The 15,905-nt window shown below is 39.1% G+C and overlaps 1 protein-coding gene, 1 long non-coding RNA gene and 8 other non-coding genes across 12 annotated transcripts in view; all 10 read right to left on the bottom strand.

Moving 5' to 3' along the window:
- Positions 1 to 621: 621 nt before the first annotated feature.
- Positions 622 to 4,278, bottom strand: LOC122780302. The gene is made up of 13 exons (XR_006361686.1): positions 4,243 to 4,278; positions 3,693 to 3,735; positions 3,564 to 3,606; positions 3,353 to 3,387; positions 2,824 to 2,861; positions 2,586 to 2,633; positions 2,321 to 2,396; positions 2,052 to 2,139; positions 1,824 to 1,862; positions 1,605 to 1,656; positions 1,330 to 1,371; positions 1,129 to 1,158; positions 622 to 918 (listed from the first exon to the last, which is right to left on the bottom strand). It is a non-coding gene; the product is annotated as an uncharacterized LOC122780302 (long non-coding RNA).
- Positions 992 to 1,066, bottom strand: LOC122781360. Its single transcript, XR_006361796.1, has one exon. It is a non-coding gene; the product is annotated as a small nucleolar RNA SNORD47 (small nucleolar RNA).
- Positions 1,225 to 1,287, bottom strand: LOC122781355. The gene has a single exon (XR_006361792.1). It is a non-coding gene; the product is annotated as a small nucleolar RNA SNORD78 (small nucleolar RNA).
- On the bottom strand, positions 1,937 to 2,018 carry LOC122781351. Its single transcript, XR_006361788.1, has one exon. It is a non-coding gene; the product is annotated as a small nucleolar RNA snR60/Z15/Z230/Z193/J17 (small nucleolar RNA).
- Positions 2,204 to 2,285, bottom strand: LOC122781352. Its single transcript, XR_006361789.1, has one exon. It is a non-coding gene; the product is annotated as a small nucleolar RNA snR60/Z15/Z230/Z193/J17 (small nucleolar RNA).
- On the bottom strand, positions 2,458 to 2,541 carry LOC122781353. Its single transcript, XR_006361790.1, has one exon. It is a non-coding gene; the product is annotated as a small nucleolar RNA snR60/Z15/Z230/Z193/J17 (small nucleolar RNA).
- Positions 2,700 to 2,782, bottom strand: LOC122781350. Its single transcript, XR_006361787.1, has one exon. It is a non-coding gene; the product is annotated as a small nucleolar RNA SNORD79 (small nucleolar RNA).
- LOC122781356 lies at positions 3,456 to 3,524 on the bottom strand. The gene has a single exon (XR_006361793.1). It is a non-coding gene; the product is annotated as a small nucleolar RNA SNORD75 (small nucleolar RNA).
- On the bottom strand, positions 3,897 to 3,978 carry LOC122781361. The gene has a single exon (XR_006361797.1). It is a non-coding gene; the product is annotated as a small nucleolar RNA SNORD74 (small nucleolar RNA).
- Positions 4,279 to 5,556: 1,278 nt separating the features above from the next.
- The window catches only part of osbpl9 (oxysterol binding protein-like 9), a 29,515-nt gene continuing 19,166 nt past the window's right edge, over positions 5,557 to 15,905 (bottom strand). For all 3 annotated transcript variants that reach the window (XM_044044823.1, XM_044044824.1, XM_044044825.1), the window contains 15 exons: positions 13,281 to 13,374; positions 12,706 to 12,810; positions 11,790 to 11,949; positions 10,940 to 11,052; positions 10,621 to 10,739; positions 10,383 to 10,468; positions 10,080 to 10,260; positions 9,703 to 9,787; positions 9,360 to 9,470; positions 9,196 to 9,259; positions 8,959 to 9,099; positions 8,793 to 8,871; positions 8,460 to 8,551; positions 8,227 to 8,362; positions 5,557 to 7,424 (listed from right to left, as the gene is read on the bottom strand). In XM_044044823.1, the coding sequence (XP_043900758.1) occupies positions 7,350 to 7,424; positions 8,227 to 8,362; positions 8,460 to 8,551; positions 8,793 to 8,871; positions 8,959 to 9,099; positions 9,196 to 9,259; positions 9,360 to 9,470; positions 9,703 to 9,787; positions 10,080 to 10,260; positions 10,383 to 10,468; positions 10,621 to 10,739; positions 10,940 to 11,052; positions 11,790 to 11,949; positions 12,706 to 12,810; positions 13,281 to 13,374 (1,641 nt within the window). In that variant the 3' untranslated portion in view covers positions 5,557 to 7,349. The remainder of the gene's footprint in view (positions 7,425 to 8,226; positions 8,363 to 8,459; positions 8,552 to 8,792; positions 8,872 to 8,958; positions 9,100 to 9,195; positions 9,260 to 9,359; positions 9,471 to 9,702; positions 9,788 to 10,079; positions 10,261 to 10,382; positions 10,469 to 10,620; positions 10,740 to 10,939; positions 11,053 to 11,789; positions 11,950 to 12,705; positions 12,811 to 13,280; positions 13,375 to 15,905) is intronic.

Here is a 15,905-nt window from a genome sequence, read left to right as displayed (position 1 = left end):
ACCGGACGCGAGCTCTTATTTTGAAAATTATAAAATAAGCGAGTGGCACGAGACGAGAGGCTCCAGACTGAGGCCATACACTCTAGCCTTAACTGAGGCATATCCAGGCAGATTATATTGTGGAGCATAAATCTCATGTTTAAGACATTTTACGCAATTCAGTGTCATTTTATGTTTATGGCAACAGACGAGCGGTTCCCGACGCAAGCTTTGATATTGAAAATTATTTTCCTTGGGGGCGTGGATTCAAGGGTCGAGACGGGAGGCTCCGGTCTGCAGCCATACACTGTTGATTTATGTGGATCTGGTAGTCTATGGACATCCTGCGCCGCGAGTTTACTTCCGCCTGCAAACACCAACAACTGAACCGAAGTGCGCTCGTTTCTTCATTGCTTTCATCGCTTGTGGGCGGTTACTTACGGGTCACCGTATCCACCTTCACCCACTTATTGGCGTGAGTTTATAATAGAGCACCGATCACGCTCAACAGAATCACCATTGAAGATAGCGGTTATTGATTTCGGTTGGCATAGTTTACTCGACCCCTACGTCACATCCGGGGCCATATAGTCAAACCACGTGACTTGGTCACATCCATAAGAATCAACCACAACATGCATGTTTATTTCAATTATTTATTAAAAATTGAACAATTCTGGTAATGCAAGGAGACTGAAAGAACCATTGTTCAAATTTCATTGAATATGTATTCAAGCTCAATATCTCCAGGAACATTGAAATCACTTTTGCCAAAGATGGTTTTAAACGCCATTTTCTACAGGATCACAAAGTCTGGACAGTGTATAATGCCAGCATGCTTCCTTGTTGCAACCCATAAATGGCTTGTGTATAGAACAATGTTCCTCTCCAGAGAGGAGCTGGCTCACACTGCTTGAACCCAAGGACTTGGATGCATTCCTGTGGGAAAAGAAATGTTTCATTACTACCACGTACTAACATGAGCACATGTCCAGAGTGCGTTGTCGACCACAAACTCAGACAAAATGGAACGGTATAGGGTTATAATCAAGGGAACTCATTTGGCAGAATCTTTTCATCACAGATTAGTGGTCCATCTACTATAATCACAAACTTCACTGGTGACCAGTTTAGTATATAAGTGCTTACCATGGTAAGGCCAAGAGATGCAGCACTTTCCTGCAGGAGAGAGAAAAATCTTATTACAAGTCAGAGACTGGTCAGGAAAACTGTTATTTTCCATGGTTACTCAGTAACATTTTGTCCACATTAAGGTTCAGGTCAGACATTTGTTTCACATCACTGAACCCATTAGAAGCATTTCATTTTCACCGTTAAAAGAATTCTTACCTCAAACGATCCAGTCCCAGCCAGGCCTTAATGGGCGATAACCTGCCAAAGAAAGATGTATAAATTGAACATGCAAATGATACATTGAGGTAACTTTTTAACACTGACCAGTCAGCTAGAGCTAATATGAACAGACTTCATGATTTTTAGTCAGTCTTCAATTGTCATCACAAAGGTCAGTCCTCATGGGCCACAAAAAAAGGATGCATTTAATGTGCAGACCCAGATGAGGTGGATTATTCCATTTAAGACTAATAATTCTTAATTTTCCATACCTCATTCTTGTGAGACATCTTGTCCACATAACCGCTCATGATGCCATTTGGTCTGTAAAGAAAGAGTTACATGAGATAATGGGAGGACAAAAACAATTCCAGTCTTGCTTATAATACAGATCAGAATGCATGACAGTTATCCTCAACTGGATCAGAGACCTGATTCTAACTCATCACATCTGAATGAGAGCTATACTGTCCACATGGGAAGATACGCACCAAAAGGCTGTGATGATTTCTTCAGCCAGGCTCAAATACCTGTTGAAATGCATATGTTGAGAAGCAAATGTTAGTAATGGGCTTTAAAAGACACTACAAAGATAAAGTCAGTTTTGACACATCAGTTAGGAGCGAAAGACAATAGATACTTCGTCATTGTTAATCTGTTGAACTATGGGATCATCATTGTGTCCATCAATAGAGAGTAGTTTACGCTGCTTTACTCACATTTGTCTTGTGGAAGTAGATCCACCCACTGCTTTATCCTCCACACAAGGGTCACAGCAGGGTCCACCCTGGACAAACTACCAGTCCACTGTAAAACAAGTTGTTCATTTAGAAAAAAAGTCACCTGGAAACATGACATTGTTGGTCAGATGCTGACGCATCAGTTAGGAGCGAAAGACAATAGCTACTTCGTCATTGTTAATCTGTTGAACTATGGGATCATCACTGTGTCAAGCATCAAAGAATCACATTTATTCAGCTTTACACACCTTTTTCTTGTGGAAGCACATCCATCGACCACTTCGTCCTCCAGATGAGGGTAACAATCTCAGCTGACAGGGTATGCTGTAAAAATAATACGTTTTAAAATATGCTCTCTAAAAACAAACTACTTTCTAGGTCACAGGCTGACATGTCAGTTAGGAGCGAAAGACAATAGCTACTTCGTCATTGTTAATCTGTTGAACTATGGGATCATCATTGTGTCAGAAATTGATATTCAACATGTCGAAATTAGAAAATAACTAAACTCACCTGAAACTCAGCCAAGAACATTCAAGCCAGATCCAAAAGCATGGAGACCTGTAAGACAAGACACAATGTTTATAACTGCACAAATTCTTATCTTGAATTCATCTTCAAGGTCTACACTGCATCAGAATAAAGTTATCTTTCACTCTTTTTCAGAGAGATTCCCAATGTTTTTTAAACAAAAGTCATCATTGACAGGTTTTAGGCCACTAGGTCAAGTTCATCAAGTAACTATAATTACCTGGTCCCATACTGCCAGTCAGGTCACCATCATCACACCTGCAGGAACAGAACACATGAATTAGCCGACAAAATGGCCTTTACATTTTGAGATTTTATAATTTTAGTGCCTCAGATAAATCAACTTGGTGGGTTGAGAGGATCATCATCTATCTTTTCAAGAGTAGCAAATAAATGTCATCACAGGAGCACAGGGCCATATGCAAGATCATAGGTGGACTGATGTTTCTCTTGGGCATGTTGTGTGCAGTGTTTGGAATCAGCAGTCCAAGCATTTTTATGGACCTTAGGTTAAGCACATGTGAATCCAAGATACAATATAATCGGGTTTAAGTTTATTCAAGTTACGATGATCGATAAGTATCCAGTTCAGAAAGTGAGAACTTTTGAACCTTAGAGAGCATGTATGTTCAGGAAACCAATTTCTGGTTAACAATGCTGTAGTTAATGTTGCATATGTAAATGCAGAACAAAGCCCTAAAGAGAAGCATAAACCCATCTTGAAAACACTAAAATACACTGAGCTTTACCTTTGTGGGTTCATCTCTCTGAACCTTCCTGCAGCCTGTGGGGGACAAAACATTAGTACTATAAAGTTAAGATCAAGAGCAACAGAGCCCAGCCAACTACAGAAGTCTCAGTACGAAATTGCTCAGAAATCTCTTCTGTCCACTACTCTTACATGTAATATCATCAGCGACTTCAACACAAGCATAAAATGGGGAAAGTGAACATAATTACCAGAGCAGCAACTGGACTAGCAAAACCCGAGACCATTTGGAACCTGAGAAAAAGAAGATGCTCTTTAATTGAAATATTCTAAATGTCTAACTTAACTAAAACTCTGCACAGCACATGCTGGATTCTTACCACGTGTCATTCATCTTCATTCTCATGGGATCTTGCAAAGGACCTGTAAACATTTCAGAGGTAAAACTTATAAGAAAACGTTTTAAAATTAACCCAAAACCTTTGATTTAAATGCTGAAAATGACATTCAAAGTTAACTGCGCAGGAGCTGCTGTTGGTTCCCCATCGTCATAAAAAGACACTAAACTAGTATTAATCTATTGTCCCATGCAGTCAGAGATGTTGGCGTTTCCTCACATTAATTCAGATGTCCCTACCAACATTTAATTCATCACATTGCAAAAGGACAATGACGCAGCCTTGGCCTGAGAGCAGTTAGCATCTCTACATGCTGAGGACAACACGTGGCTCGGGCCTGCAGTTAATGCTAACGTAAGCTAGGAAATGAAGAATTCACTCCTTCCTTTAAGTTGAAAAAATAATGAAAACCACAATCTTGGCTCAGTAAGATACACAAATACACACAGAGAGAAGGGTCCTAGAAACAGAAGAACAGTAAAACGTTCTCGAACTAAAACTAGAGATTAACTCAATAAGAAGTGCGACATACCCGTTGAGTGTAGATGGAGCGAATGAGAGAGAGCTGAGGGCGCGAGGCGGTTTTATAAGAGATGTCGCACAGACTTATGGGAAAAAAATGTCTGAAGAACAGCCCCCTCTGCTGAGCCAATCCATGTAGGTATGATTTAAAAACAACAACTAAATTGTTCAAAATGTTAATTGCTTAAAATAGTAACTAAAATAACGTGTAATAATAATAATGATCTTTTGCATTTCAATAGGGTTCTTGCAACCTTGTTGCTCGAACCCTAATTAATGTTGAGAAACAGACCAAAATAATAGTGTAGTGACCGGAGCAGTACCGTTTGCGGACGGTGAGCGCTGATGGCGCAGAGACTCATGGGAGTGGGTTCTTGTGTGTTGATAAAACTGTTGTTGTGATGTCGTCGGTGTGCATGTTCTGAGTGTTGTTCTGAGTGTTGTTGTTGTTGTTGTCGTTGTTGTGTTCTGGGGATGTTTGGTATTGAATTGGCAGAGACAGTGATTTTGTGGTGTGTAGCCATGACCGAGTGTGGTGGGGCGGGTGATGATGTCCATCCAAGGTTTACAACTTGTGTTGTTAATAAAGTTACGGCCTCATTCGCTGCTATGTAATTAAAGAGCTGTTTCTAAGACTATGTCGCTTGAGCTCGTAGTATTATTAACGTTTATTGTACCACAGTGTGTGGAATTATTGTGAATAAACAACTCCTTTGATCTGGGATGTAAAATTGTTGACTTCTATGGACTTTGGAACTTTGGAGAGTGAGAGGTTTAAACACATTCCAATGGACAAAGACTAAATAGCAAGCACAATCTTAGTGGCATATATTGACTATATTGTCCCTAAGAATATTGGTTTATGTGTACAATCTCTTTTAAATAAAGATTGTTTGGGTTTATGTAGAATTTCCTTTTACATGTACTTCAGGTCTTGCTTCACGGTGGCTTCCATGTTGCTTCGTCATGTTTCAACATCGGCCCAAACTGGCCAAAGCATACGTTTTGCATTTTGAAGTACAGGTACATCAGACAAACAAAGACCATCCTTTCAGATCAACAGACAAATGTTCCTTGCATTTATAAATATTTGTAATTGTTAAGACTTCAGCAGTTTTAGCCGGGCAAACCTGACACAATGCCAACTGAGTTTATGACAGTGTATGTGGTTTGTGTTACTGCAGATATTCAACATGCAAAAGTTATGTTTGCCATGCTCATTGTCATAACTTTGCATATCGATGTGGCAGTATGTAAAATGAAGTAAGATGTTCTGTGCAATGCCACTGGAGGGGATGCACTTTGAAAGAACCACGACAAGATCTCACAGAAATAAACTCTTGGAGGTTTAATATTATGCATCAATAAAGAGGAGAATCTGATACAATCATTGGTTATGATCAGAAGGAAATAAAAAATACATTTGCTTTGATTGGTCTCTCTCAGGTGACAGACTGATACTGAAATGTATGGCAAGGCCTCGATTTAATAAAATTTACAAAGACAAAACATAGAAGAAATAAAGTAATAAACTTCAAATGTATCTAGGAGTCTGAATTTTTACGAGCATTCTTTCTAAAAGCATTCTTCTGCTTTAGAGGAAGCAACCATATGTGTTTGAATTTCCAATTTGTGTTCCCCTGGCTGCACCATGTCTATAAATCCATTCACCAGGTTAACTGAGTTTAAGACTCAAAGTTTATTTTCATATTCACTCGATCCAATCGCACATAACAAATATTCTTATGCATTTTCGGGTGAAATGTATTTCCTGTTTTAAAATTTCTGTATCTCATCCAAGTATGAAAGCATCTCAATTTAACTTATGCATCTGTAAAATAAAGAATGAAAAGATGATTTAAAAAGCAGAGGTGTAGGTTAGGTTAAACATTGCCCACTATGTGGTTCTTATCTTGAAAAACAATGGGCAAAAAAACAACTGAACTTTAGCAGCATTTCATGTGTCCACTCATGTTGCTTTTTCTCTCTCCTTACTGTCTCCACACGCCAGACTCAGTCCAAGCTTTACATCCTCATCACAGACCAGCAATCCAGAAAGACAAAAAGATGTAAACAATTATTTGTTCATAAATGCCTTCAGGTAACATGGAAACATATTTAGAGGACCTTGATTTAAGTCCCTATAGTCTCTTCTCCAAACCTTTTTTGGCATATAGGACACAAACAAATCTGTCCATTGACAGGCAATGCAGATTCTTTTTAAATTGCATATATTTCATAAATCTGTGCTGTGGGTTCTGCAGGGATTTTTGTTTTACCTCTGAGTAACACTTGAGACAGGAACTGTGTGAAGGACCAAACAGCTGGCAGAACAGAATATAAAAAAAACGGTAAATGGAATGATTCCTAAAGATGTAAAGCCATCAAGTTTATATCCTCAAATATTTTACACTATTGCAAGAAAGAAAAATAAACAAAAAGAGCATTGAAAATAAAAAAAAGAATATATATTTATATATCCATCATATGTATATCATATCTATATATAAACAACAGTTATGTCTAGTTGCAGGCAAGCAGAGATTGCATCCCCCGCCCCTTTAAGATTCATCTGTTCCACAGTTATAAGGCTGTCAGGCTCTCAGAGGGGGCAGCAGCTTTTCTCCTCAGTTACCAGATTCCCTGAGATGTCGAGCGCTGTTTGTTTTGTTTTAGTCAAGGTTTATTTGATTTGAACACCAGCCACACACCCCTTTACCCTTCCTCCCGACAAAAAAACATGTGTGTAAGGAAATGAGTGCTGCTCCGGTTTGTCGCATGGAGCTGATGAACGTCATGAGACTGACGTTGAGAGGTGAAATGTGTAGATGCTGCTCCAAACTCGTCTCTGTGGTGAAGAGTCTCACATTGGTGGTGGAAGTGAGTTTGCCCAAATCGGAGAAGAGTGTCTAATTTTTATGTTACATCTTTGATACTTTCCCCGTATTATTACATACATTTGTTGTTTTACAGTTAAATGCAAAGCTGTGTACATATTCAATCATCAGTCATTCCAAGGCTTGGATAAGAAGTGGTTTTGCAAAAGAGTTCTTATAAAGACTCTGAGTGTGCATTTCTTTATGCATACGTATGTGTATCCGAGTGTGCGTAGTCTTCTCATTGCCTCTGAGAGACTAATCTCTTTAATAGAGGCTCGTCGTAGACCCAGCACTCCCCGTCCTCGTGGAATAGCTACAGGAACAAACAAGCAATAACAATTAGTTTAGGTTATTTTTAATTTAACATCAGCTCTGCAAAACACAACTATTACTTTTTACATCAAAATGAAAACTTTAAAATAAACGACAGAAATATGTAAGACTTCCAAACAATTGAATTTCGGGTATTGGATTTACTTCCATCATAGAATAAGATTTTTGCTGTAATTATTCTGAATGCTAATGACAGAGACTATGGAATATTTTGGCACGGAGCTGTGCAGTCCGTAACCGTAACACGTCATGGGTTAACCATGACGTGTTACGGTAAAAAGAATATACACTGAGTGAGGAGGATTTCCAACACAGAGAGGGAGAGCAGATGAAAATGCAAGCAAAGTTAACTAACTAACTAAAGTGAAAGTGAGCAGACTGAGACAGTGAAGGGACTTCATAGCTGCACTCATTCACAACTTATATGCTTGTAATAACTTTATTCTACACAAGATAATTTTTTACCCCCAGTTTTTGTTTTTACACACTCAGTTTCCATTTTTCTACTTTTGATTCCAGTCCCAGCGCTTATTTATATTTTATGAGTGTGCTCTCATAATAAAGTCAGCTAAATGACGGCGTAATTCTGCTCATCCTGTGCTCCCATTATCCAAAAATGCCAAACATCCACTATTCTTTGCAAAGATTTGTTTAGAAAACAGAGCAATCTCATTTACTGTGTTTTATGTGAATGAAAAGAATATAAATCAAGCACGTGGTTGGCTACTGCATAGTGTTCATGTTCATTCATGTAAGTGAAAAACAAAGGCAGGCAGACTCACCCTTGTCTCCCACTGCTGCTCGTTCTCCTTCCTCTCTCTTGCTTCGGCTCTTTGTTTCTCCTCCAAACGATGTTTGGCTTCTGTTGCTGATTCAATGTCTTTCAGCTTCAGGTTCAGAGTCACATCTCTCCACAATCTGATGGTTGAAAGAGATAAAAGTCATTTCTATGTAGTTTTTGTTTAAGAAGATCTACATGAAAACAACGAACAAAAGAGCTGCATTCATTTCTCACCTTCGGGACTCGTATGCAAGCTGGTCTTCCAGCTTTCTCACTTTCTTTTTGATGATACCCAACCTCTTAGTGTCTATGAACACAGTGTTCTCCTAGAAAAAAGCAAAATAATACACATTAATTTTTGTTGTCATGTATTCATTTTATTTAGTGCAAAATTCTTTCCTTTAGTAGTTATTCCTCAAGGCAAAGCAAAGTTTGTTTTGGCTCAACTCATAAATAATTACTAGTATGCTAGTGATTTTTGTCTAATCTAATTCACACCCCCCAGTACCTCAAAGAAAAAATATAAAAAAGATAAAAGAAGAATAAAAGAAACAAATTTGGACTCACCCCAGTGGCCCATTTGGCATACATCACTCCATTCCATTCTCCTTCAATGGAGCAGAAAGACTTCTTATCGTTAGGTGAACTGCAACAGACATAAAAAAAAAATAATGTTTACTTATCTTTTTGAAATCCACTGTCATTAGATAACTATTAACTTGTTTACTCTTACAAAATCTCAGCAGTGATCCTGTGCTTCTTTCCTCCATAGAAAGGTTTGGTGTGGAACACTATGTTTGCACTGTAACCCGACTTGGAGCAGGAGATGTTGCACTCTCCACCCAGCTCCACCCACGGCACAGTCAGAATCGACCTGGACACACAGCGAAGCCAACGTTCATGAACAGACAGAGCTAAAGTGCTAATGACATAGATGAACACAGAGCAACAGTAACACACACACACACACCTGCCATATCCATTAGGAAAGGTGAGAATGTAATGTTCATCATGCTCCAAACATGACACACAACCTGGGGTAAAAAAGAAGGTAAAAAAAAAATCACAACACTTAGTTGTAACACAGGGTGTAAAAATGTATACTTTGAAGTGTATCAGAGTCTTTTTGTATACCTTGGCCAATGTTGTGGACACCTATGGACATGCCTAAGAACTTAGACTTTGTCCAGATGTGAGCGTTGAACTGGATTTTCTTATTTAAACACTCTGCGTAGAATGCAGATACTGCAGAGAAAAGAGAAGAGATTTTAAGTGGCAACATCTCAGTGAGAGTCTAGCAAACAAGCAAGTACCTTCACAAAACACTGGAACACCAGTATGTATTTGCTTTACAATTTTCAGCAGTTAAAATTTGAAAGGTAAATTAGTTTAAAAAAAAGTCATGGCTGAGGTGTTATTTTCCTTTAAGGCTTCTTGCAGGGCAGGGAAATCGTGTGAAACAAGTTTGGACACTCACTGGGTGGGTGGTGAGAGACCTGCTCTGCCACAAAACACACACTGTTGGATGAAGACCACGGAACTGGACCCTCTGAAACCGTCTCCTGAACAATAACAAAAAAAAATTGATTAAACCCATACTTGTATGAACACAAAAATATGTAGGACGTCAATTTTGATTAGACGTATGTAAAAAAAATAGAGAGTGCTGCATAAATCATTTCCACTATTTTTCCAGAGGAACAAAATGCAGACATGGGATGAATGTTTCAGTTGTGTAATTTCTAAATGGCCTCTTGTTTGCTGAAACTCGTTCTACTGCACTACTTTGCATCTATCTAAAATGCGCATAAAAACAGGGTGGAAACCCTGCTGACTAGAGGCAAGTGTTCTCACCGTGTGTGGGGAGGGCTCCTCTGCCTCGCACGGCAGATCCCAGTGACAGTAGAAAACTTCTCCCAGGATTGGATTGTAAGGTTTCTTGGCTACTGAGCCTTTCCTTCCTGCATGGAAGGCTGACAGGTACCATTTTACCACATGTACCATGCGCTCCCGGGCCTCCAACTGCTCAGCAATACTGGTGGAATTCAGATAGAAGGCACAGTTCTCAGTCTTTGACGTCCTTTTTTTTAATTTTTTAATTTTTTTACTTAAACAATAACTTGGACCTAACAGATGAGTTGTGGAAATGGCACATACCTTACAAATAAATCGGGATGTGCAAAGAAGTCTGCGTACATTTCCAACAAAGATCTCCTCTCTAAGATGAACGTAGGCAGGACCACCTGAGAAATAAGAGGAAGGAGGAAAACTAAAGCTGCTGGTTGTTGAAAAGAAACAGTTCATACAGATGATGATAGTGAGTAAATGGAGGATTATCTGCACAGCAGTGGGAGAGAGCTTATACAGACATTAGTGCAGTGCTCCTGCTTTTTACCTTTGTGAGGTCCATGCCCAAACGAACTTGAGAGAGCAAATGCATGATGACGCTTTTGTGCTCCTCCACAGACTCACCCTCTCCGTCATCATCGCGGTCATCATGACTGTCAAACATATCTGACAGCAACAGCAGAGGACACGTCTTATTTGGCTGTAAATGCATTGAGTTCCCTGCTTTTCCATGTGCAACAGAAATCAATTTGACATAGTTAAATGGATAAAGAGGTAAAAGTAACTTGCTATATTTGTGAGATGAGATAAGAGGAGATTAAAGGTTATTATTTGGGAGAAAAATCGCATAAGTTTTCCTCATTTACCTGCTTCTGTGGTACCATTGGACATGGTCGAGTTGAGGGACTCAGTAGTGTCTGGTCGTTTCAATGCAGTTTCTTCATTGGTTAGGGGAGGGGCAGCTGTGGGCCCTGAGGGACTGGGGGTAAAAAGAGGAGGTAAAAGGGAGCGGAAAAGAAGCAGGAAGCAGGGGGAGAGATTAAGATAAGAATGAGTAAGATTTCACAGGCAATTTTGCTGTAGACCTCTCTTTAACTGCCTATGCGGCGGGATTTTTATTTGCTCTAAGATGCATTTTTCATTTATCTATTTTTATTAATAGATTTCGGTGGTGATGTGGGAAAATGAGCAGCCTTAATGTAGGGATGCACTCTCTGAGTGCTTTCTCTGGTTACAACATTGCTGAAGCAACACATTCACTCTGAACAGTGTAGGCTGCAAAGAGGTAGGGCTGTCACCTTTCATTCAAAATTCAATATTATTTAGAATGTAGGATGTAAAGTTCAAGATCGCCTATTTAGGCAGTAGAAGTCCACCACAGGATGCACGATGCAAGTTTTCATACCATATCATATGCATATATGCAGACACAGTACCTTGGAGATGTAAGCCTATGTGAGCAGGGTGTTTCGATCTGCAGATGTAAACCCCCTACTTTGGTGGAGAGACATGTGGTGAATAAAGTAATCACAACTCTCTGTAAGCTGGCTCATAAATATCTATGTGTCAGGGACATCTGTGTGCTCCAAGAGTGTGTTCTCTGAGGGGTGGTGGAATTTATTTCAAATAATTTTAAGTCTTTAAGTCGTTCGAACTTGATTTTTGGCAAAAGTGACAGCCCTAGAAGGAGGTGGGGTGGAGTGGTGCTATACTCACTCTATGCAGTGTTTGGGAGAAGTGCTGCTCTGGTAAAACTCATCAGCGTCGTAGAACTCATCCTCGCTGGAGGAATAGGAGAAATCTGGCACTGAGTGTGAGGGCAGGGGCATGTGAGCCGGGGAGGCGATGCCACTGCTGGGGCCTGATGGGCCACTCCCTGATGTAAGAAGGGAAAAAAAAAAACATTCAACCGGTATTCTCTTGCAGTGTTTACTATATAATGTGAAGGATCCAATAATAAGGCAGCTTCATTCATACAGCAAACAGATGAAGACGATCAAAGCAACATAATGTTTCAATTGGAGCACTCATTCCTGAGCCCCGTGCAGCAGACCATGAACAGTAACCAATTTTTAATACTGTGATTGCTTCCTCTGCAGAGCATATTGACAGTACTCTTGAGCATGCGGCCTGCCTCCTTAATGCACAGCACAGCATTTTAATACTGCTGCTTCAGCACAGAAGACGAATAGGCAAGAACCTCTGCTGTCCCTTGCTTTTGTACTTGACTTCTTAATTTACACAGCACTCAGAGGAGTGCAGCAACAATTTACCATCACTTTTTTGTTCTAGCTTAGTTTTTATTCCATGTAGCATGTAAAACCCCCAAATTGCACTATATGGGATTTAATTGAAAGCTCCAGAAAAAAGTACGTAAATGGACACCAATCTTGTCAGCTGTCTCTGAGGGCAACACTTTCCTAACATTTATGCCAACATGGACTGTGATGAGAAAAGAAATGTAAATGTAAATATTCCAGGACAACTGAGAAAACATCAACTGCTAATTAAGAAGATAATGTAATAAGACCGGAAGCACCAGAACAGCTAGGAAATGAAGCTGCAATATTTTTGAATGGAACAAATAATACTATTTCCTAACAGTGCCTGATACAGTTAAGTGAACTTTCACCTGTGCTGTTGGGAGTTGGGGTTTGCAGACTGCCCATCACCGTGACAACAGGGCCAACAGGTAATGTGGAAGGTCGTTGGTCTGATTTACACACCTGAGAAGCATCTTTAAGCAAAAACAAAAAGCAGATGAGTTATTACTGAAGCCAAATCACAATTAAAAACATTCCATGATTCCAGAGGTTCCCAGTGCTGTGAGAGGTTTTATGAAGTCTATTCATGTTTATCAGTGTCAACAGTACAAAATAAGTCCAAAAATGTAGATCTTAATAAACGTAGCCAATTCGTTTAATGAACAATTAGACAATGAAGGACTGAAATATGTGAAATATTTCTTAGAGACAAAATAGTGACTCAATATAATCTCAGTTAATAAAATAAAAAAAGACATTTGTTGGCTTTAAATATTCCATTACAACAGCGAGAGTGTTGTACTGGATGAAAATGTTGAAATTACAATGCAAACAACAGAGGGCGCTGTTTTCAGCTCTGAGTATATTATAAAACATTAAGCTCTGGGTAAAGCTAGGCCTTTGTTGATCCCACATGACGGTTTGAAGGCAGCTGATCATGTACCTGTTGGTAGTGTGGTCTGTGTTGGCATTGTGGTGTTGACTACAGCAGTATCCAGAGGTGGTTGGTAGATCCCATCCACTGGGTTAATGGTGCTCTAGATGAAGCACATACAAACAGCACGGCCATCAACAATATCAACTTGACATTATTTGTGACATCAGACACTCAAAACACAGCACAAACCAACCTTTTCTTTACCAGTATAAACTGCTGTTAAACAGGTAACAAAATACACACTTCAGCTTGGCCTGCACACTCTCTACAGTCAGAAATTAAATCATCAGCCAAAAAGATGAGCCAACATGTTACCAACATGTAGAACCAAATATGGCTACATGCTAACCAAAATGGAAACCTTTTACATCCAAGCTAGGTGTGGATGTAAACTCTAAAAATAGCAGCTTGTGCGTTGCTAATAGATCCCCTTAATGCTATACATATGCAGTAACAAGAGCAGTGAAATATAGTATATGCACACCAGACCACAAGCAGATCAGTTTCCTTTGTCTCCATTTCCTGGAAAGATGTTAGCAGGTTTCATGACTAATCAATATGAAACCAACAACGAAGCTTGAGATTCCAATGACAGCAGTAGCTTCACACGGTGACTAAGTGATGAGCTGAAAGATAAATGCTCCATGTTTCAACTATCTCTGTCTTTTCATTTCTGTGTGGTATAAATCAGTAGACACTCTGTTACTTATTATTTTGATAGTCAGTTAATCGGTTTGAGTGCTTTTTTTAATAAACAAAACATATCCAAATATTTATGTGTTTCTTTTCTCTATATAACAAAGAAATCATTAAAAATGAATAATTTTTGTCTGTGGTCAAAACAAGACATTTGAGATCATCATTTTGTGTTTTGGGGAAAAAAAGTGTCAACATTTTCTGACATTTTATGGACAAAAAAACATCGATTAACCAAGAAAATAATCAACAGATTAATTGATAATCATCAGTTGCGGCCCCATTACACATAAAAGCAGTAATCTGCCCTCATCAGTGCTATGGTACCTTAACATCATTGTGTCAAATGTATACAGACAGAAACAAATATACACACACCAGGCAGAGACTGTTTATGTGTAATGAGGTCAGTGGCACCAATGACCCAATTGACAGGAACACCAACAGGAACACGAGTGAACAAAGTAAAACCATATCGACCCTTATGTCCGAATAACTCACCAAATGAGATCTAGTCAATGTGATGTGTTATTTAAACCTGCTGATAGCTGCTGGTCCCACCCCAACCTTGTTTCTACTCAGGTTTTTAATTAATTTTCTGTTCTTTTTGATTTTACTCAAAAAAAAACAGAAAATGAGTCACTATCATGTCTGCGCTTTGACTCTGGGCTGTGAGTAGTAGGCCAAGTTTGGCCAGCTCGTGAATAATACTCATAATATTTTTGGTGAGTATTCTTAGGACTTGGTTTTGTGTCCACATTATATACATAAATATTTGTCCATGTGCCTCTATGAAAGTAAGGCAAGAGCCTATGATCGGTATTGTGATATTAGTAGCTCAAGCAGAGCAAAGCTTAGCCAAATGAAGAGACATTATTTTATTTTTAAATAATAAAAATATATAGGCCTTTAGGGTGTGTGGTTTAGTGTTTCCTTGCACATCAGTAAAATCCCTCTAGCAGTGAAGTGTTTGACAAGGTTAATCAAACATGCTGCTAGTGTTTAAGTTACTGTAAACAAAGTACTACAATGCAGTTACTGTTTTCTTAGCGTTATGGAGGCACAGGCAACGTGACATTTAGATCTTCTAAAGCTGCAGCTATACTGACAGCACAAAGCTTATGGGATATAAAACATGTGCAGTTAAATGTGTGGACAGAGGTTACGCACTACTATTTATATGATGCGATACTAATACTGTACTTAATGACTGTAAGAATAAGCCGGATATGTGAGCAGTGCAGGTCTATGAGCTGTACAGCCCCATGTGGGATTCCTCTCCAAGGATCACACAAGAGGTTGTCCATGTGTTAGTCCATTAACTAAAACCCATTCACATTATGCTGCCCACCATTTTCCAAAGCATAAAGACATGTTTTAGATTGATTGTCGTCCTTCCAGGAAGCTGCTTGGATTGCTCTATTGCTTGTTCAATAAAAGTGGCATTTGACTGCATACAGTTGTGGGTAAGACTGATTGGAAAAGAATGCCTTGAGAATTGGCAGCTAAAAACACTCTCCCAGTTTACAACTGCATGATGACATGACTGTAATATTATTTGAAATTCCCGAAACAGATCATCCATCTAATGCATGCTTGAATGCTTCAAATCACTGATACATGCTTCAATGTTTACACAACATATTGTGCACAACTGGAAGATGGAAAATCAATCTATATGCTTTGGGAAAACCTTCGAAAGTAACATAAAGCAAATGTGTGTGAAACATGCTGAACCTCTGAAGGTGTCTTTGACATTAATACAGATAGCCTGCAGAGTGTTGTCTGGATATCTTTTCAGCTATTGGTGCTCAGTAGCTCAATAAGCAGGCAGTATGGATAAAATAAATCAATAGTGAATTAGTAAGGTGCAACATTCTCTCACATGCAAACACACATGTACGGTCTTTGCACATATAAAGACTCTGCATTTTC

This window comes from Solea senegalensis, linkage group LG14, assembly GCF_019176455.1.
Source record: "Solea senegalensis isolate Sse05_10M linkage group LG14, IFAPA_SoseM_1, whole genome shotgun sequence".
Classification (NCBI taxonomy): domain Eukaryota; kingdom Metazoa; phylum Chordata; class Actinopteri; order Pleuronectiformes; family Soleidae; genus Solea; species Solea senegalensis.
The sequence above is the reverse complement of the archived record's forward strand: the minus strand, read 5'-3'. Positions and strand labels throughout refer to the sequence as shown.